The sequence below is a fragment of the Zootoca vivipara genome, chromosome 10 (assembly GCF_965207765.1).
Source record: "Zootoca vivipara chromosome 10, rZooViv2.hap1.1, whole genome shotgun sequence".
NCBI lineage: Eukaryota > Metazoa > Chordata > Lepidosauria > Squamata > Lacertidae > Zootoca > Zootoca vivipara.
This window is the reverse complement of record NC_142593.1, coordinates 46,169,059-46,191,593: the sequence shown is the minus strand read 5'-3', so window position 1 is coordinate 46,191,593 and position 22,535 is coordinate 46,169,059. Positions and strand designations below refer to the sequence as shown.

Sequence of the window (22,535 nt, the reverse complement as noted above, 5' to 3'; positions counted from 1 at the left end):
TCTTTTTTTAAAAAAGCCCCTAATTAGAAGCCGCTTTTTATGAGCCCTTAATCCTTCTTAACAATTAAAGAAAATTGGCTCCTCCCTCAGTGCAGTTTCCCAAGGGTGTGTTTCTCTTATTTATATACTGTATTTTTATCCGGCTTCTCAGACCGTTTCAGACAACTACAGTATTGTCTCCCCAAGCAGCTCACTTCAATAAAAAGAGAGTGAAAGAGGCCAGGCATCAGACTTACAAACTAAAAAGGCAAGACTCAAAAGGGAAGAAGAGTAAAGGGAAAGAAAGGTAGAGGAGAAGAAATCAGTTATTTGAGGCCAAAACAAAATGCTGAGCTATAAACCTTTGTTATACTCTGTTTGGGTCATGTTGATCTTCCTTTGCTGGTGTTCATGCTTAAATTCCAGTTGGCAGCTCTTAGAGCAAAGTTTCCAAAGTCTCTTCATTTCAAATCAAGATCCAGAAATGAGAACATAATAGCCTCAATATTAAGCTATTTCCCCCCTCACAGTTAAAGAATTACAGCCACACAGCCAAGGTTTATGGTTTGTTTGGTTTTGGGTTTTTTTTAAGAAATCTATGTGCTACTTATGCAATTGAGTAGATATTAAGGTATCTACCTGCTCAATGGTTCTGGAAGGTAACCTGGTTGGATTTTGTTTACAAAGCTGATTAGGGCAATGTTTGCACTTTTTATATATTTTGCATATCTCCGGTGAGATGAAAGAAAAAGGTTGGCTTGGGAATTTTCCTTGCTGTGTTTACAGTCCACCCAAATATATATAAAAAAAACTTCAGATAGGAATTTATAGTGGCCTGAATCAACAGAACTGTGTGGTCGCTAGTTCTACATGGCAAGGAGACTTTGGGCTGGTAGTCCCCACTTGCCTCATGGCAAATCTCTTTTTGAAACTTTAAAAAGATACAGCGTTCTTATCCACCATTCAAATGAAAAACCATTTTGATCCCACCAGGCCCATCCAACTCCTTAGGCACGCCTAAAGTAGTTCTCTGAGCCATCGCTGTCAGTTCCTTTTGTGAGAAAATATTTTTATAGGAAGAAAAGAATTCACGAAAGTGTGGTGTGTATGAAAATATTTGATTTCTGGGATTCTGCTTTCTGCAAACAAAAATCATTTGCACTCTGGAGAGTCGCATTCTTTATTTTGGAGAGTATCAGGTGTTGGCTATTATTACAAGCAAGACAGAAAGGCTGCCGAATACAGCGAAAGAGACTGGCCCAGCTTGCTTCCTAAACCTCTGCAAAGATTGCACATCACGCAGATATATTCCTGTGGGAATTTCACAAGGATATTAATAGGAGTGTCTGGTTCAGTGAGAAGATGCACAGATTCCAGGACCACTTTCCTAAAGTTTGCACTATGTGCAGATTTTGTCCCAAGCTTTCCACCCTTTTCGTCATTACATTTTAATGGCTCAATTGGGTGTGAATCAATGCAGTTGGGCTTGCAACTGAAAACTCCTAGTTAGTTTACGCCACGATTCATCTTTAAGGAACAAATTGGGCTCCCAAGAGTTGAAGCTTATGTCTTTGAGGGAGGATGTGGTACTTCAGGAAAAATTAAGGCTGAAATCCTATGAACCAGAACCTGTCTCACAAACCAATTAGAGTTAATATAATGTACTTGGACTTTCAAAAAGTTTTCAGCAAGGACCCCTGTGTAAGCTTAGCAATTAAGGAAAAAGTGGAGAGGTCCTCCTGTGGATCAGGAATTGGTAACGCAGGAAGCATGGAGTGGGAATGAATTGACATTTCTCTGAACAAAGAGATGTAGAAAAATCAGTACGCCAAGGACGAGTATTGGGACTTGTTCTTTTAACTTGTTCATAAATGACTTAAGAGTTCCACCCTAGGAATAATTAGAAAATGAATTGAAAATAAAACTGCCAATATCATAATGTTGTTATACAAATTTATGGTGTTGGCTGCACTGGGAATACTACGGTATGTATAATTCTGGTCACCTCACCCCAAAAAGGAAATTGTAAAGTTGGAAAAGGTTCAGAAATGGGCAACCAAAATGATCAAGGGGATAGAGTGACTCCTCTAGATTGCAGTGTGCGTGACGTTTTGATTTGGTTTAGAGAAAAGGCGAGTAAGAGGTGTCATGAAAGTAGTTTATAAAAAGGATGCATAACATGAAGAAAATGGGTAGGGGGAATTTTGTTTACCCCGTTCATAACACTAGAAGATGGACATCCAATGAGGCTGAGCATTGGAAGATTCAGCACAAATAAAATGAAGTACTTCTTCATGCGGTGCATAGCTACCAACTTAGATGGCTTAAAAAGGGTTAGGAGAATTTGTGGAGGTGGCAGCTATTGATGGCTACCAGCTATGATGGTTATTCTCTGCCTCCTTGGTTGGAGACAGTCATGCCATTGAATCCCAGTTGCTGGAAATCAAAGGAGTGGAAAGCGTTCTTGTGTTTGGGTCCCGTTCCCTGGTTTCCCACTGGCACCTGGTTTGCCACTATGGGAACAGGATGCTAGACTGGATGGGTCATTGGTCTGATGCTGCAGTCCTCTTCTTATGTTACCTGGGAGTGTGCCTCACTGAATTCAGTGGAGCTTGAATAGACCTATGTAAGGCTATGCTGCAAATAAGGTAGGATGTCACTGTTTAGGTATTGGACATGTAACCATCAGAATCCTAACTGTTTCTATGTGGATACACCTTTCATTAAATATATATATATATTGGTGAGCAACTTTAAGGATTGCATTTCCCTCAGAATGCAAAGACTGTCTCGCACGCCTTTCAGGAAATCTCTCTTTGGGCATTGAATAGGCTTAGATCTGTATGGTTTTAACAGATTCTCGGTCTAGCATCATCATATATATATATGCCCTTAGATTGGTCTCTAGATAGAATCGTAGACAAATGGATGGATATTATCTAACACACACACACATTTTGTTGTGGAACTCTAAGCAATCACAAAAATTGTCTGGAAATCTATGCCAACAATTATTATGAGTGGCTAAAGAATTAGGAGTGATAGCTTCAATGGGCAAAACTTTCTGCATTATAAAAAGGAACCAAAAGGACAGGTGGATTCACTTAAAGAAAGTTCTTTCATGCCCAGTTCCTCTAAGGATAACTTGTGCACTACACACACACACACACACACACACACACACACACACACACGCACACACACACAAAAGGAGAGATTCTGTTAGCTCTGTGTGGGGTGTGGGATGAGCCGCTGCAAGCTGAACATCAGAACCAACAGCTATTTTTGTTTGGTGTTTCCATTTGTTGCGGTAAAACAGAAAGCGACATTGTACATGTTTGAGAAACCACTGGGAATGATTTCCTATGAGCTGCTTCCTGTCTTGTCAGTCATATTGGACAGCATAGAAATCTTGAATTGCAGCATTCAAAGTTTTGATGAGCAATCTTTCTAGTGTGCTAACATATTCTGAAATGTCTATTTCAATTTGGAAATGAGCCTTTCTAGTGCCCCCCCCCCCCGAAACTGAATGTGGTTGGTAGAATTGCAGGTCTTGGCATACAATACCACAGAAACACATTTGCAAATGGTTCATTGGAGGACTGAGTTTAAGCAACTTAACTTTGTGGGGCAGGATATCATACAGTAGCAGTGCTCTAACTATATGGTGAGTTAACATTTGAATTTTGCGGAAATCTTCCTCCTCTTTAAGAAAAAGAGATGAGAAAAAGAATGTTGCTGATACAATAATTTATTTGTTGAATTTATTTATTTGTTGGAATTTCCATACTGCTTAAATGTGCATTTTAAAACCTGAAATTACAGTATATGCAAAATACAATACAGAAAAAGAGCAAAATATCTTCAACAGTACGGGCAACTATGGCAGAGAAAGCCTGCATAAATAAGAAAATTTGAAGCATGAGTCTAAAACATAGCAATGTAGACACTGGTCAGACATCCATTCTATAAAATAGTGTAGTAAAGTCCAATCAGCAATATATGATAGTCCAACATCTTAAGATGTTGCTGATTGGATGTTGATTTGCAGACTAATTTAGTTTGCTTCACTTGCAAAATACCTAATTTTGTACCATGGATGTTTTGTAAATGGATCAACCAGGCCAATGGTAATGCAATCTTACATTGCCATCTTCTGGAATCCTATGAGTTTGTTTGTTTTTTTCTTTCTGCATGGATATTGTCTATTTTAATCAGGGATGCATCGAGCAAGAATGGGGGACCCGCGGCCCACCAGGCGGTGTTAGAATCAGCTCCTATCAGCCCCAGATTTATGGTCAGTGGTCAGGGATGATAGAAGTTGGAGTCCAACAACTTCTGTAGGGTCACAGGTTATGCAACCCTGGTGCAGAGCATTGAGAATTCCTTTCTGAAAAGGAGAACCATTCCTACTGGTCATGATCATTTGGGGTGAAGGGATGAAAACTGGAAAGAAGTGGTGAGGGAAAGGATGGATATTTGTACTTCACAGAGGAGCGCTATTTCTAAATAGAGAGCTGAACTTGAGTTAAGGGCACTTTGCACTGTCAGGCAAAATCAAGGAGGAGACGGGGGAGACCTAATGGTTAACACCAGGATGGAAAGATTTTTTCTCATATAAGGGATATTTTAGTGAGTTTCATAAATGCACAGTAAAATGGAAGCAAAAGTACCATGTGTGATGAGCTGAATAGTGAGTGCCAGCAGCATGATAACTATGTAAATATTCAGCCAGGCAATCCTCATTACAGCCACTGCTAAATCATGATAATAATAATAATAATAATAATAATAATAATAATAATAATAATAATAATAATAATTCCCCCAGCCACTCTGGGTGGCTTCCAACAGAATATTACAATACAGAAATCCATCAAACATTAAAAGCTTCCCTAAACAGGGCTGCCTTGAGATGCTTTCTAAAGGTCTGGTAATTGTTATTCTCTTTGACCTCTGGTGGGAGGGCATTCCACAGGGCGGGTGCCACTACCGAGAAGGCCCTCTGCCTGGTTCCCTGTAATTTGGCTTCTCGTAGCGAGGGAACCGCCAGAAGGCCCTCAGCGCTGGACCTCAGTGTCCGGGCAGAACGATGGGGGAGGAGACTAACAAGATCAGTATGGGGGAAAGTCTCATGTTCCTGTGGCCTGATCCAGCACCAAGCAGCAAATGGTAGCATAGAACTTTAAGCATCTAAAGTGAGGGGCACTTCATTTTGCAGATGCAGATGTTTTAAGGGACAGCAGTCCTGCTGTGATGAGGCAGTAGCTGCCACCTGTAATGATTCTGCTATCCTGTCTGGTCTAGCAGTGAACAGTTAGGATCACAGAATCATAGAATTGTAGAATTGGAAGGCACCCTGAGGATCATCTAGTCCCTTGCAATGCAGGAAATCTCAACTAAAGCATCCATGACAGATGATGACCCAACCTCTGCTTAAAAAGGAAGGAGGTTCCGCCACCTTCTGAGGGAGTCCCAGCCAACATGGCAATGGTCTGGGCAGATGGGATCCAATCGCATCTAGAGGGTCATGGGTTTCTCATCTCTGCTCTAGCCAAAACTTTGCCATTTTTTTCTTTCTTTGGACCAGGTAGTAATAAGCTCCACTCCATCAGTAAGAAATACTCCCTCCGTTTTATAATCACTAACCTGCTGCGAGGTGAAGCGAGACTAAGAGGCAGTAAGGGGCTCAAGGTGACCACATGAACTTTATGGCTGAGCATAGATTTGGACATGGATCGCCTTGTGTGACACTATCATCTGCACCACATGGATTCTCTAAATGTTAATGCCCCATGATTCCTATAAATACATCCCAGGTAACCAGGTCAGTTCCATCTCAACTTATCCAAGAGATATGTTGCCTTTTGCAGCTCTTGTTTTGATTTACTCCTTGTCTCGTCTCCAACCAGCTGACCCCTCCAACATAGTTTATTTTTGCTTGCTCTGTATGGAGAAAGCTCTGACTTCAGAGTGAGACTTAAGTTTGGCATCATGTTTTGCTCAGATTTTAGCACCTGGTTTCACTCAGGGCTTAAGGCCTCAAAAGAACGTTAGAATTGGTTCCCTTTCTGGAACCATTTGCCTTAGCTCCAATTTAACCAATCAACACAGACTGATTGCAAGGTTAATTTAAGTAACTCCTTTCATCGTTCGTGAAAAGTTGAAAACTATTACAGCTGAACTAGAAACATCAAGTTGTACATTCAGTTAACTTAGTATAACATTGTAAACCTTTGAGCTCTGTCTCTTGTGCCTTCTTCCTTTCCCCCTTGATGTACATTACAAAGGCTCAGTTCATTAAGGTTCCCCAGAACTTGTTGGACTCCAGCTCCCATCAGCCTCATTCAGCATGGTCAGGAATCATGGCCATTGGTCCAGTTTGGTGGGCACTTGAGGCTCCCAGGGGAAGCTGGCAATGCTGAGGTAAAGAAGAGAGTATACAGAACCTTGGACAGCTCCACGGGGCCCTACTAATACAGCTACTGGAGATATGTCCCTTGTGGGACCAACCAGAACCTTATGTAGGCTGACCAGACCTGTCATGTGCTAGGCTTTACCTCCCTGAAAGAGCGGGCTCATCAGAGTCCCCCACTATGCATGGCTGGGTCCCCACGTCATTAGTCATGACAGAGTTCAAGTCCAGCAATATTTGGAGGGATGGAAGTTCCCCATCCTTGCATCAAGAGCTTGGACTAGCTTCCCTATGAAGAAACATTTGGGATGCTTCTTAGTTTAGGGGCGGCAACTACATCACTGAAGTTTATGACATTATGAAAATTCTGGAGTGAGTTTATTTGGTGGTTTAGAGGGAGGCAAAGAGGAAAAGCCCCTGATCATGAAATGCTCTCCCCACCTGGCACCAACACTACAATATTTTTAGTACCAGCTCAAGACTTTCCTTTGCTCACAAGCATTTGATGTTACTGTCTTTTGTGCCAGCTATTTTTTCAGATTTTGGTTTGGTTTTTTTGCATGATGTTCCTAGCAGGGCATGGTTGCATTTTTCTTTCCTTGTCTAGTTATTCTTCACATGGAATAACATACAGAACTGATCCCAAGATGGTGTTGTGTTGCTAAATAAGACAGATTGTTCAAGAATGGGTTTTGACAGAGAACAGTCTTGCAATAGCTACCGGTATTAGCTAGGAAAGCTAGCAACATGTTAACGATATCCAGAGGTATACTATCCTCTTTTTGTAATATACATATGATTACTGAATGCTGGAACAAACAGTAAGAGAGAACAGTCATTTTTCTCTGTTAGGTTTCCAGGGGCATCATCTTGGCTGCTGAGTGAGATGATAATTTAGCACCACCAGCAATTCTTATATTATTCGTTTCCACAGAAAGCTCTTGAATTGCCTTAATAAGGAGGGAGTTGTTTTATTGCAAGCTCGTGCTTATTTGTGTGATTCTTGACTTTATACAGTATATTCTGATTATTTTTCATAATGAATAAGAAGAATGCAATAGTTTGCTAATAGCTGCCTGGTTCACAACCACACCGCGGGTGGTCTTCAGGGCCATGTCTTGGGTTTGCATGCTGTGGTTCCCTCCCTCATTTCCTGCTTCATAAATTGCCATGGTGACTAATAGGGCAATCTATGGGGTTTCTAAAATACTGCTATCTTATTGGAACTCCCTAACCAAAGTCCACACCTTCTTAGCTCCAGAAAAACAGTAGCCCATTGGCCATTCCCAGATCATTTCCTGGGCTTTGAGCAAACTATCAGTTCAAATTGATATCCCATTCTCAAAACCAAGCTGTAGTTTGAAACAACCATATATATATATATATATATATATATATATATATATATATATATATATATATATATAAGGGATGTCTTGTCAAACTATAGTTATTGCAAACCAAAGAGGGAATTGGTGCATAAGAAAGCAGGAAAGAAAGGAGGGGGTTACACAAAAGCCTGAAGAACAGTCTGGGTAGACAAAGCTTGGTTTGGCCACAACATCTGAACTTATTCACTGAATTGGATGTGTATGTTTATCAAAGGGAGTGAAAAGAATTGGACAAATCTGAAATAAAACCAAGCTAAATCTTACTGGTATTGGACTTCCTTAGAGGACCTAAGTGGGTTATATGTGTAATAAATAAATGGTGCGAGGAGGAATTATATTATATTACCCTTTCATTCTCTCTGCATAGTACACCTCTTTTAAATAGATTATCCTTCCAGCCATAAAATCATCTTTCTCGTTAGTTTTTGTCAATGTTCTTCCAGCTGGTTTATTTTGGATAGGAAGCATCATTATTTCTACTAAGATAACACTTCTCTGACACTTCCCTGCACAAGAGGACATCATTTTGGATGACATATCAAAACGAATTCCATCTCAAGTTTGCATTACTTTTTAGAAACCACTCCTCCTTTTTCTTTCCGTCTCCCAATATATCCTACCTGGATCCTTTGGGTCTTATGAGAGTTCCAAAAATCTAGACCAGTCAGCTGCTAATTACATTTTATTGTGGTAAAATAACTATTTTAAATTATGTAGGACTGCTAGCTTTACTCATCTTAATCGGTAGATTAACAAACTAAGCAATCCTACACAATGCTTTCCGGGAAGTAAGTCCTATTGAAGTTGATGAGACTTACAAATCTAAGATTGTACTGCACAGGTTTAACTGGTGTGAATTAGGGCCACAAATTTAAACAGTTGCAGGACAACACAAAGTGGCATGTATTTTTTAAAAATAAAAAACAAACTGCAAAAACAAACAACAATAAACAAAATAGGCAGGGTTACATCTTGTAATTGCTAACAGAAGGCAATACATGTTATGTATTTTTTTATCTATGTGTAGGTAAACATTTATGTAACATCCATTGGCAACTTGGAACTTTTCTGTATTCTTCATCATAATATTACAGTGTGTACCGTGTCTCTTTTCCATCATTTGGAGAGAGGCTGTAATAAATGCTGCTGTATGTGTCCCTGATTTGTATGTGAGATAAAATCAAACTAGACTATATGAAAATATAATATTTTATCTTTGCTTCCAGCCAATTTAAGTTGGTACATGAATTTTTTTTCTGTCGGGGCTTTTTGCCACAGCTCCCTGTACCAAGAAGACGCTGTTAAAAGTTCTGCAGTGGTCCAATTTTGTGCTTATTATTACCCTGCAAGCAGCCATGTAATCTTTGGGCTCAGATGCGTTGTTGAAATATGAAAGGAAAAAGAAAACATTAAAAATAGCCTTCTGAGCTGTCGTTTTTGTTTCTTTGACTTTAAATTATATTCTCCTTTTCTTGGGTCAGAAAGGAAAATCTGGTTTTAGTTCATTGGATAGGTGGTAGACACCTAAAAGAGGGGTTAGCCAATGTGGTTCCTTCTATGCAATGTTGAACTACAACTCTCAGGCAGCATGGATAGCGGTCAAAGATGATATGGGTTGTAGTCCAACAACATATGGGGTAGCCCTATTGGCTACCTTGATCTAAATGTATATGAGGCTGTTCAGATGTTTGGGCTGAAGTGTCACCTTTTCATCTGAGTCAGATGAGGTGATGGAAGTGCTGAACGGGTGCCTGGAATCAGTGATGGTCTGAATGACGGGGTAAGAAACTGCAGCAAAATACCAATGTTGGAAATCCTGCCAGTTGGGTGTTTTAATGGATCTGATAAGTGACATTCAACCTTTTCCTGGATGGGGTTTCCTGGACCAGTTTTGCAGCTTAGGAGGACTGTTAGCTCTGGCCCTTACTTTAGATGCCCAGGTGCTATCAGAGGAATTATTTTGCTTTCTCCAGCTTCAGACACTCTTGTCACACTTACCCATGCCCTAGGTGAAGATTTGGCTGCTGCAATGTATTGGGGCTCTCCTTGGAAACATTCCCTTAACAATTGATTGGCATGGATGGCTTGGAATAATTGATTGGCATGGATGGCTTGGAACACGGACTTTCTGTTGTTAAAACAATGCTCACCGGTTTCCAGTTACCAGATTCAGTTCAAGGAGCTGATGTTAACATATAAAGTCCTATATTTCTTGTAACTTGAATCCGTTGGCTCAGGTTGGGTTCTGTGAATTTTTATTGCCACAGTTGTGTTTCAGACAGTGTTTTGCCTTCTGTAAGCTGTAAGGATTTTTTAAGACGGAAAACCAAGATGCAAAGTATCGGGAAATAAATAAATGGCACCTACACCAAAATAGGGCTCAAATGCTAGACATTGCCTGCAACTTTGGAATATAAAGGGGCAAAGTTGACATGACATTTATCACATTGTTTAAAAGAAATAAAATCTCCCATGTCTTGGGCTCATGTTATCTGAAGGACTGCCCATTCCTATATAAACCTCCCTGTTCTTTAAGGTCCACCTCTGGGGCCCAGTTCTCAGTGCCATCACCTTCACAGGTGAGGCAGGTATCAATCAGATATACCACATAAACACCATATAGATATTTAACATTAATAAATAATTATTTTTAAATGCTGTGTATGATTTGGAGAAAGCCAAGTACCTCCCGATGCCTTGTAAGGATCATGTTTGGTATCTCTAGAAAGAGTCCATTAATAAAATGTTGTGCCTGCTGGACCAAGTCTTTTGTGTGACCTCAGTCCTGTTTGCCCCTTCTCCGTCATGAAATTCCCTTCGTGATCAAGCTTCTAAATTGTGCAGGGAAGTCCAGCAGACTCTGCACTGCAGACATTCAGCTGGAAGCCATGTTGGGCTGACATTGATAACAAGATGGAGGGTGGAGAATCGAGGAGCAACTCTTTCTCCCCCTCCCCCCGTTTTTCACAAGTGGGTAGGGTTTTAGTAAGGCCTGCATAGTGAATGTGTGCAATAAGGCTATTGGAGTAGAAGGGCAGATATCAATATTTGTGGCAGAGAGTAAGGTGCAAATAAGAGGGCTGGTAATGTTTGTGTGAATGTGGACAGGCAAGGGTTATTGTCATCCAGTCATGCTGATGTTTCTCTTTTTCACCTGAGTCAGGAGAGGCAAGGCAACCTCTTGGCCCTATTAGGTTCCAGTAATGGACTGTATGGGGTCCAAGGAGCTGAGACTGAATCCTTTTAAGATGGTGGCCCTGTGAATTGAAGGTTCCCACATCTGGGAATTGGGCAGGTTCTGAATGGGGTTGCAGTCCCCTATAAGGAACAGCTACATAGTCTGTTTGTACTCTTCGATCTAGTGTTGCCAATGGAAATGCTAGTAGCTTCCATGGGGTTTGAAGCGCTCTTGGCCAGCTTCAGCTGGTTTGCCATCTAGGGTCATTCCTAGGCGGGGATAACTTGGCCACAGTGATCCATGCAGTGGTAACATCACAAATGGATTATTGCAGTGCACTCTGTGTGGGGCTGCTGACTGGAGCAGGCTGGTGACTACATGCCACACCAGTTCTAAAATAGCTGCAATGGCTACCAGGGTACTACCAAGCCAAGTTCAAGGTGCTTGTGTTTACATTAAGTCCTACGTTGCTTCAGACCAGGTGATACCTGATGGAGTCCCTACTCCCTTATGCACCTGCCCTTGCTGTAAAATTGGCTGGGATGCCCTCCTAATAGTGACACATTTGCCAAGTATGCATTGTGCAGCAACAAGTGAGGGGGCTTCGTCATCTGTGGCACCTCGATTTGTGGAATGCTCTCCCCTCAGTGCCAGCTGGCTTCTCATCTGTGAAATGCTATCCTCAGTTAGGTCTGCCTGGTGCCCTCATTAAGCCACCAGGCTAAAATGTATATCATCTCCCATTGTAATCAAAAGGTGGATGGTGGACAAGTTGGTTGAAGGACTATTGGAGAAAAGGTTCTAGGTGCTGTAGTTTTCTTTATTTCTCTGCTGGGCTTCCTTGTGGGTTATTGGAATAGTTTTATTGACATTTCTTGTTTTGTACATTATGCCTCCTCCCCTTTGTGTGAGTCTCTTAAGAGACTTTCTTGGACTAAGAGACTAGCAAGTCAATTCAAATAATTAAATGTTAAAAACAACAACCTTGATGGTTATCCACCACCTATTATAAACGTTTTAATTTACATAGACTGGGTTAATTGGAGGTGGAATTGGCTGGGTTATTTTCACAGATGTGATAATTTTGTTACTTCTGTTATTTTCATTGCTTGTCTACTGCTTTTTATTATTTGCTCTTGGACTTGTTTTAAATGAAAATGCGATACAATTTTAATGGAATAAAAGAGGATACAATGTAGCCACATAGTTTCATTGCTGTTCAAGAGCCTCACAGAACCCAGTTGTTTGACCCATAGACATTTCATAGGATAGGTCAGGCATCCCCAACCCTCCAGATGGTCCAGATCTCCCATGATTCCCTAGCTAACAGAACCAGTGGTCAGGGATGATGGGAATTGTAGTCCAAAACATCTGGAGGGCCAAAGATTGGGGGTGTCTGGAATAGGCTTTTAGGTGTGATTAGAGTTTGGTAAAATATCTGATTTTGAATAAGCAAGTTTACATACTGTACTTGCCTCGAAATTGGTTTTATTGAATGCTTGCCTCGAAATTGGTTTTATAGTTCTGTAGTTTTATCATTAGTTTAGTTCATTATTAGTTTTAGTTTTATCATTAGTTTTAGTTTTAGTATCATTAGTTTTAGTTTTAGTTTTATCATTCTGTAATTATTCATCTGATGTACATTACAGACACTTCAGGTTACAGACGCTTCAGGTTACAGACTCCGCTAACCCAGAAATAGTACCTCTGAAAATAACAGATATTGGAGATGTAAGGAAAAGGAAGGAACATTTTATCATATGTGGTGGGAATGCAAATGCATTTTTAAAAATTGGGAAATGATATACAATGAATTGAAAAAAATGTTTAAAATGAATTTTGTCAAACACCCTGAAGCTTTTTTGTTAGGTATCTCAAATCAAGAGCCACCAAAAGAAAAATGGACATTATTTATGTATGCTACAACAGTGGCAAGAATCTTGATTGCACAATATTGGAAGATGGAAGAAATACCATCAAAGGAACAATGGCAAGAAAAGCTGGTTCACTATGCAGAATTGGCTAAGCTAACAGACAAACTATGAGATAAGGACAAAAAGGACTTCAAAAGAGTCTGGGAACCATTTACAGTTTATTTGCAGAAACAACAGAATGCATTGGATTCACTGGCAGGATTTGAAAACTTCATTTGAGTAACAGATATTTTAGAGAAATGATAAGGGATTTTATTTTTGTGTAGGAAAAGCAGGGTATGATAAATAAAACTAAATAACTCAGCAGAGGGGGGGTTAGGGGAAGTCCAGAGGAGGGGAGTGAGAATAATTTTAAATAACATGATGAATGAGATTTGTATCATTAATTGTTATAAAATTCAATAAAAAATTTTTTAAGAGAGATTAAAAAAGAAAGAACTAGTACCTCTGGTTAAGAACTTTGCTTCAGGATGAGAACAGAAATTGCGTGGCGGCGGGAGGCCCCATTAGCTAAAGTGGTACCTCAGGTTAAGAACAGTTTCAGATTAAGAAGGGACCTCCAGAACGAATTAAGTTCTTAACCCGAGGTACCACTGTACTTATTGTTTCTCATCATCTTGCATGGCCTATGGTCAAACAAACTGAAGTATTACCAAGCTGTAAACTAATAACATGGCAGAGCTGCCTTTTAAAAATTCACTTAAACCTAATGTCTGTCCATTAACATGGAAAAGTGTAAAATGGAATAAAACGGCTTTATATTTTATTCTGTTCTTTTTGGTGGATATACACAGCTGAATCTTTTAAGTGCATTTCTAATTCTGCATTATATTAAAATCTGGAATAAATTGTTCTCCAGAAAACAATCAGGGCATGGATTATTATTATTTTAATTATATGAAAATACGTGCCTCTCCTGTGCTCTCTCTGAATATTTGCTTTTTCTACCCCACTGATGTGAAAGGTCAAGGCAAAGCCTGCAGAACAGCTTTGGGGTATTTCTTACAAGCCTTTGTTCCTTTGAAAGGCTCACAAATTATTTGGAAACCTGAAACTCTTACTGAAAAGGGCTTGCTCCAGGTCTAGTCAATTTATGTCTGATCCTTTAGTGTGCTAAGTTCCTCTTAAGTGATACTCAGCACCTCCATTTCTCTGTAGAGTATAGTTATACCGTACGGCTCATGACAATTATCATGTTGTTTGCCCCTGAGTGGAGGATTTCTTTTTGCAGAAATAGCCAGCATAAGGATTCCAGTCTGGGTTAGGATCCTGGAGTAGAAGACAGGGTGCTTTAGTCCTTTACCTCCTGATCTGGATTTAGGGACTTCTTTCATCCTGAGGGCTGTATTCTCTCCCAGGCGCACTTCTGAGGGCCACATGCCCATGGTGGGCCAAGGACAGAGGAAACAACAAGTGGAGCAATGCGTTCAGAGTTTACCTATGCTCAGTAGGCTAGTTTCTACAAGCACATACCCAGGAAACAGGACGAGCCACAGCTCAGCTATGAAATCTGAAGTGTGCTCTCTATATTGTGCAGAAAGATGTGCTGTGAGAGAGGCTGTAGCAAAAATTGATAACAGAGCATCCGGCAGCATCCAGCATCTTCAGATGGGTGAAGCCCTTCTTACGCACAAACTGTGTTCACATCAGCAAGATGCAAAAAAAAAAAAAAAAAAAAGCTTATGGACTCTGAATTTGCTAAGAGTTGTCTGCATAGCTGGGCTATTTCTGGATTCTGTCTGAAACACATACTGATCTGTGGGAGTGGAAATGCACCCTCATTTACACACAGCATCTTTTTGCTCTTCTGCCCAAAGAGACACATTTAGCATAGTTAGGAACTTAGCACACAGCTGTTACACACGGCAGAGTTTGTAATTTAAAGTTGTCCTTCCATAGCCACTGAGGTCAAACAGGACCAAGCTGTCCATTACACTTGGCACAGATATATCCTTGGGGACACTCCAGGCTGGTACACAGGACCACCTTGCATGTGCTGGCCATAGTGCTGAGCAAAACATGAAGGGTTCCTTGAGGTGGACATGCCTCATGACCTATTTAGGATAAGAAGGGAGAATCACTACAGAGAGGTCTGAAAAGATTATTTCCAAGCTTCTATAAGCAGGGCACTCATGTGCGGTGACCTTCAGTGCAAGTCAAGTTACTGTAATGAAATACAAGTTTGTGGTGTTTTCTCTTCAGCGGCAAGCCCCATGCAAGTGAACTCCGAGCATGCTTGTAATATAGACAAGCAGGTTTAATGGCCACTGCCTTGCTCCAAGGAACCGTGCATAAATAGCATAACTTGAGGAAGGTCAGGGTTGTGGTTCATGATTGCTAAGGTGTTGATGAGGAAATACACAGCTACCTTAAATGTGTTCAGGTCTAGTGTAAGGAAGGGATTTGCTGGTGTACGCCCAGAACATTTGTCCACCTTCTTTGAGAAATCTTGGAGAACAGGTGAGGTGGGTAGCACAGGACTGGAGACAGGTAAATGTTGTCCCAGTCTCCAAAAAGGGGAAAAGGGAAGAGTTAACGGAAAATATTTTGATACTGGTGTAGAATATAATGGAGACAATTTATAAGCATATTGATAATAATGCAGTGATTAGTAGGAGTCAGCATGGATTTGTATCCCAACAGATTAATGTTACCTTCCTTTTTATTGGGTTACTAGCTTAGTGGATTGTGGGAATGCTGTGGATATAATTTATCTTGATTTCAGCAAAGTATTTGATCGTTTGAAAGTTTGTTGAGTGTATGCTCAGAGCTTCCGTGAGCCTCCTTTCAGTTGACCCTGAATACATACAATTTGTGATGAAGATGGTAGTCTCATTTTTTTTCTTTCTTTCTCCCCAGGTATCATCCTTGGATTTGGTCTTCGGTCATACCACTTCAGCTACCGAGAAGTGAAGTACTTTTCCTTCCCAGGCGAACTCTTAATGAGAATGTTGCAGATGCTGGTTTTGCCTCTCATTGTATCCAGCTTAGTAACAGGTACATTCTTATCTTTTCTCTTTTTCTGTTTCGCAGCAGCTGCTGCTTTCTCTTTCCCTTTTGCCAATGTGTTGATGAAGAGAAAGTAAAGCTTACAGCCGAGTGCATGTAAGATGGCAAACTCCAGGATTCAGATACTTGGTAAAATAATTCAGGGGCCATCAACATGGGACCTCTGGGTGCAGTGGTCCCCTTGGGGACATCCCTTGGCACAAGAAAGCCTTTGAGTACCCCCTCTCATTGAGTACCCCTTGATCACAAAGTGGGGGTTACCTTTTTCTCCCTTGAAAAATACATAGAGCTGAAGGAGGAAGTTGGAAGAGTGGTGCTCTTTTTCAGCTCATTACCTCCACTGGGTCTGACTTTAACCCAGCTCCCCCGGAAAGGTGAGGTTTGTGTGCATGCACTTTCTCTCTTTTCTTCAAGGAAGGGGGGAAGAATTGACCAGAATGAGGAGCTGCTTAAAAACCACATGTACCCACTGGCTTAAAAAATATTGGTGACCGCTGCAGTAATACACCATGAGAATTATTAGGAAAGAAATTGAAAATAAAATTCCTTTATATATAGATGCTTTACATGCAGAAGGTCCCATGTTGAGTTTCTGACATCATTAAAAAGGGCAAATTTGCACTTGATGAGAAAGATCTCTCTCTGCCTGAGATCTTAGAAAATGGCTACCATTCAAAGGAACAATATTGAGATAGGTGAGACCAGGTCTGACCTGGTCTAAGCTTCTTTGCCTAAAAACACTGACAGTCAGCAGGAAGGCTGGCTGATTTCGCAGAAATTGCTCAGAAACATACCTGCACATTTTGCTTCATAACTTTCTTTCTAGGAGAGCTACAGACCTACTTGCTGAAAAAGTAAATATCAGAATCAGGGCCTCCTCCCTGGGGCTGCCAATGAAGGCCTTTGCAATACCATGGCAACCCTTACAATACAAGGAAATATTTTTTTCAGAGCTGAAGTTGTCTTTGGTCATACCAATTATGCTCATGTTTTACTCATCTGCTTTATTTCATATTGTTACACATACCCCAGTCTCTGAGTAGTGAGAGGTTTCGAGGGTTCTAGTGTGAGCCCTGGGGTTAGTTAACTTGGAAAGAAGGCCGCAGGAGAATGATGGCATTTCTGTGATAGCAAGGTTTTGTTTATACCTCAGGTATAAACTGGTACCTCGGGTTACAAACACTTCGGGTTACAGACTCGGGTAACAGTACCTTGGGTTAAGAACTTTACCTCAGGATGAGAACAGAAATCACGCGACGGCAAGGCAGCAGCGGGAGGCCCCGTTAGCTGAAGTGGTGCTTCGGGTTTAGAACAGTTTCAGGTTAAGAACGGACCTCCGGAACGAATTAAGTTCGTAACCAGAGGTACCACTGTATTTAAACAGGCTGAGCATAAGTAGAAGAATGGAAGAATGTGGAAGACATTTTAGCTACAACAAACCCTCTCTGCTGCCACAAAAATAACAAAGCAGGGAAATTAGGATTTACACACCCCTCCTACAAATAAATTAATAAATAGGTTTTCTGCATAGATAGTGCTTTGAGTATTTTGACTTGTAAGAAAAATATAAGACTATTTTAAGATACTGCATAAGAATCTTCTCATCTGCTTTGTGTGGCTGCAATAATATTATTTTTAAAACAGAAAATATCCTTCCCTTCTTCCTCCACCCTTTTATAAATACAACAAATATCAGAGGGAGGGAGAAGACCCATCAATGAACCAAAAAGGGTGCGAGGGAAGAGGGGCACTGGGGTGGTTGACAAGAAAACAGGATGGTTTCCACTTTTTTGAGCCTAATAGCTATGCAGGGAGGACAGAGTAGCTTAATCAATGGCTAGAAGTATCTTTGTAGGCAGTATTGATGTCCATATGCTGTTGTCTGCAGAGGGCAGCTAGTTTATAAAGGGAATGAGGTCAGTTGTCCAGTGTGAATAGGTAAGGATTCTTCGTTCTGATGTTTCAACACAAGTTGTTTGGCTGCTTCGCGTGGTGCAAAGAATCCACTTCTTTTGTCTGGATACAAAGTCTCATTGAGGCAATACAACTTAACAGTAAGTCTTTTGAGGGGCATTGGATTGTGGCCCATCTCTCCCCACAAACTACCTTCTCAAAGGGATTCTCTATGAAAAGATGGATGGATCAGTCTATTTTTGCTCCATGTCATTTTTGCATCTGTTCCTTCATCAGCTTATGCCATTTCTGCACTAATCTGTTGTTGTTTTTAAATCTGCACCAGAAGTCACATTTAAATACATATTGGAATATGAATCTTTGGGTGCATTTTCTCACAAAGTACACATTTATCTGTGTATAAATGCTTTACAAAAATAGCTGAGAACGATGTCGCAATATTCAGAGCAGTGTGAAATCTGAAAGATATAATTGCCCTGTTCTCATTTTGCAGATGCTGGGGTAGGGGAGTGAAAATCAACTCTGTTTTTAAATAGAGCATTCCTCAAGCATCCCCACCTCTGAGAAATCTAGTGTATGTAAGATTTCCCCCCGCTGAACTTGAATTTTTATTTATTATTTGTTTGCTTGTTTGTTTTTAAAAAAATGCAAGTTACTTGCATGGAATGGCAGAACTTTGCTCATCACTGTCTGTTTTGTGATGTTATATACTAATCTTGATACAAGGTGTTTCTGAGATATAGCTATAGATATGCAACCTGTTCCCCACGTTCCCATTCAGCAAGAAACTCCAGAACCAGCACTGCAGGACTGAGAGTCGAGCTAGTCATTGACAATAAATGTCATGCATTGCATTTCAGCCTTTTGAACTTAAAAAAAGGCAGCCACTCATGGAGAGAGCAGGTTTAACCACCATGCAGGGAAGGGGTCCTGTACTGTGGAAAGTCCTGTCCCTGGAAAGCTGTTTTTTCCCTCCTTGGGCAGAGGGACATTTAATTATTAAAACATTTTTATGTGGCACTCCATGTTTTTCCTCCCATACCAAATAGCAGCTTGAGATGGAGCTCACCCAGTGGTTGTTCTCAGGAGCACCATTTGACCAATTCTGAGACCATGAAGTTTCTCCTGCACCCTGCGGTTGTTCTGCCTTCTCGGCGCAGCTTCATGCTTGGCATCCTTCTTCCCCATTCCATGTACTCAGATGCTCCAGCAATGATTACTCTTTTTCTAAGGATGAGTGTCATTGCGGCCACAAAACTCCCTTCCCTTATGCCACGTGACTCTACTGCGCCTAAATTTCTCTCCCAGGAACAGCAGGAGTTCCTTGCTGAACTTGATGTGTGGCTGCATTCCAGAGAGCACTGTTGCCGCAACTGACAGCATTTTCAACAAAGCCATGAACTCTGACCCTCATTTCCAGGGGTCAGAAAGTTGCGCCTGATTCTGGAGCGGGAAATCTGGTTTTTCTGTGACACCATGACCCCTGCCTGCAGCTATAGGAGAAAAACTCCATGGCTCATGTTTCAGGGGAATGTCATCTTGCTGGTTTTAGTTCTGAGTCCGTCTCCAAGCATCAATCTTATCGTCAGAGAAAATCTAATTCCATAGACCTGGAAGAACTAGCAACATTTGGAAGAGCTGGTCCAGGACTGAGCTGAAATGGCCTCCCCAGTTTTGCCACTCCATTCAGAGGTTTTGAATTTGGGAAGGTCATTTTGATTATTTTCTGTGGCACAGAAGATAGGGGGCTGACATAGGCAGCAAAATTGCTATTGGTGACCAGAGTGTTTCCTAGTGTGGGGAGATCACCATTTTACCTCCAGGACTTCCTAGATTGAGGGCAGTAGGTCACCACATAGTGTCACCTTTGAGTCAATGAGAGTGAGGGCAATACTTCAGCTGTCACTCTTGGAAGTTGGGGGATGGCAATGCCAGCAACCAGCCACTGGAATTCCAAGGAACACCATTGTCATCATCACCAGGACAGTAAAACAGATGGTGGTTAAACCAAGAAGGATGGTGGTCTTGGGAAATCTCAGAGCTCCCAAATCCTGAGCCAAAAGTTCTTTTATGAGAATGTTTGACTTGGCCCTTGTTAATGTGGAAGTCCCAAATTTAGTCTTAGCCAAGCTTTTATCTTTCAGCCTCAACCACTCATCTTAAGCATGAAGATAATAATGCTAATCTATCTTTCAGAGTTCTTGTAATAATCATTAGTATACGATATACTAATCATTGCAATTTATGGTCCCCTGAGCATAAGAAAGACCATCGGCTGCATATTGCAATATGCTCCACTTTCCATTGGGTTTTCTTGCTTTGGGTTTTGCAGGTCTAGAAACTTTATTATTTTATTTTCTTTGAGAAAATGTGCATCCTGCACTTTCACTGGAAAAACAGTGCTCAGTTTATGGTGGACTGCAGTACACAGATGGTGCACTGCTTTCAATCTGTTGAGTTGCGAGTTGTATATGTGGAGCATTTTGAGAAAGCATTCCATAGATACGAAGCTGAATCTATAGTTTGGTCATACAAATCCATCACTGGTTGCAACTCCAGGAAGCCCTGGGGGCTCGCTGAGTACCCACTCTGTGGGGCCTTGGACGCAACTTCTGGATCCCATCTGAGGCCTTGGGGGGGGGGCTTGAAAGGGGTGTCCTAGGCCTTACAGGGCCTCCAACACCACTTCCGGGGGTGACGTAAAGTCATGACTTCATGTTATAATAGCACCACTGGGCACCCATGATCTGGGGGCCAAGTCAGCGCCCCAAAATCCTTTTGCTCCTGACTGGGGAATTTGATGTGGGAGAGAGGGCAACCCCAGACAAATGAACATAATGATCTTTCAAGCCAAAGATGGCTACCCTTGCAGATATTGTTGAACATTGACTCCCATCAGCCCCAGCCAGAATGATCAATGGTCAGGGATGATGGGAGTTGTAGTCTAACAACATCTGGTGTGCCACGTACAAGTGCCTGCTATTTCCATGCATCAATAATCTGTGTATTAATTTTCTACTTTAATTGCTCTGCATCCCAAGTGACCATGCCGTTTGACTGGCTTAATAAGTTACTATGATGAACTCTCTTCTAATTAAACTAAAGTAATTCACCGCATTACATCATGCTTATTTAACATTAGGAGGGCCAACAGAAGCAAATCGCCTTTAATAGTGGATGACTGGTGTGAGTGTGAGTGTGCATGCGTCCTTTTCCCCCTCCCTGCCAACAGTCATTTCTTCTTCCTTTTTTGTGAATGAGCAACTTTAAACCTTCTTGTGAGATGGGGGGAAATGCTGATCAAGATGTCACGTCCATAAAGGGATGGCCTTTTCAGGTCTCCACTAAGCAGGTATCAGCTGTGTTTTGTTCCTGTAAAAAAATTTTTTGCTGCTATTCTCTGTGCTCCTGCACTTCTGATTCTTGGCACTGGGACAGTAAGTTCTTTGTGCTCTGGTATTACAATGAGGCGACCAAAGAGAAAGAGCCTTGGTCCGAGGCTGTCAGCTGTTACTAATCACTGTTCTATGGCTTGCTGTGAATCTCTGTGAGTCCTTACCTCTTGCTCTGCTTAGCACACATAAAGAAGATAAATTACGCCTTTAGTTTCCCATCAAAAAGCATATTGTGTGGCACATTCCAATACAGTGAGCAAGAGACGGAATCATGCAAAGAGTTAAATTAGTATCTAAACAGCCCCCGCAGCAAGGCTTTGCCCTGGCAGATGTGAGAAACAGGAAATGTACTGCTGGGCTGGGCATCCAAAAAGTTCCTTGTTGCTTTGCACTTGACAAGTTTCAGAGGATAAATCAGTTGCAGCTCAAAGCACAGCATGTCTGGAGTTTATTTGGAGCCTGAATATGCTCTTCAGCTATAGAACCTGGCTTCAGTACCAAGGGCTGAGTTTTGGAAAGTGATGATAAAAAAGACAAGAGTGAATCTGAGCATGTACAAAATTGCCTCTAAGTAATCACAGGCTCTCCACAAAACATGGCATTGGGGAACCTGTCTGAGGGCAAGAGGCCTTGACCCCAGTGAAAAATTCACGAACCATGGTCCAAATGAAAATATCTCTACATCATCTTCATTGGAGGTCTCTTTGTATTACATAGCGTACATGGCTAATGCCAGGTTTGTTTTGCTTTGTTTATATTCAACAGGGTTAATGATGAAAGCAATTAAAATACCTGGCTAAATAACTTTTTTTTTCTGGCACCAAAATATAGCAACTTAGGCACCTAGTGAGCCTTTTAAGGGAGGGCATTCCGGAATTGGGTTTCTACTAGCAAATTAGTAGCTGCTTTGTCATTAATCCTCCAAATAATTTGGAAATACAGTTTGCAGATCAAATTTTAAACTGTATGCTCACTATCTGATAATTTCCTCTACACCTGGATCCCATAAGTATAGGGAACACTATAGCTGTAGCTATAATATGCCAGAACTACAGTATCCATAGGTTCATCATGAGAGCTCAGTGAAGACTATTACAGGTGGACCACCACAGTCCACTGGTGGGCTGCCAGCTAATTTCTTTTCACTTGATAGTTGCTGAGATTTCGACCCTACCAAGGCACTTTTAATGTTCTTATACACCTTTCAGGAATGTTTACTGAGGAAATTGGAAACATACAATGATCTACCAGTCTTCTGAAGAGTTTCAAACAACCCTATTAAAAAAAATCTAGAGTAATTAGGAGCATCCCAGGGAAACG

General features: G+C 41.1%; 1 protein-coding gene across 1 annotated transcript in view; it reads left to right on the top strand.

The window, feature by feature from the left end:
* SLC1A3 (solute carrier family 1 member 3) overlaps positions 1–22,535 on the top strand; it is a 40,106-nt gene that overhangs the window by 3,262 nt on the left and 14,309 nt on the right. Inside the window, exon 3 of the mRNA XM_035100736.3 lies at positions 15,757–15,894. Coding sequence (XP_034956627.3) covers positions 15,757–15,894 — 138 coding nt within the window. The remainder of the gene's footprint in view (positions 1–15,756; positions 15,895–22,535) is intronic.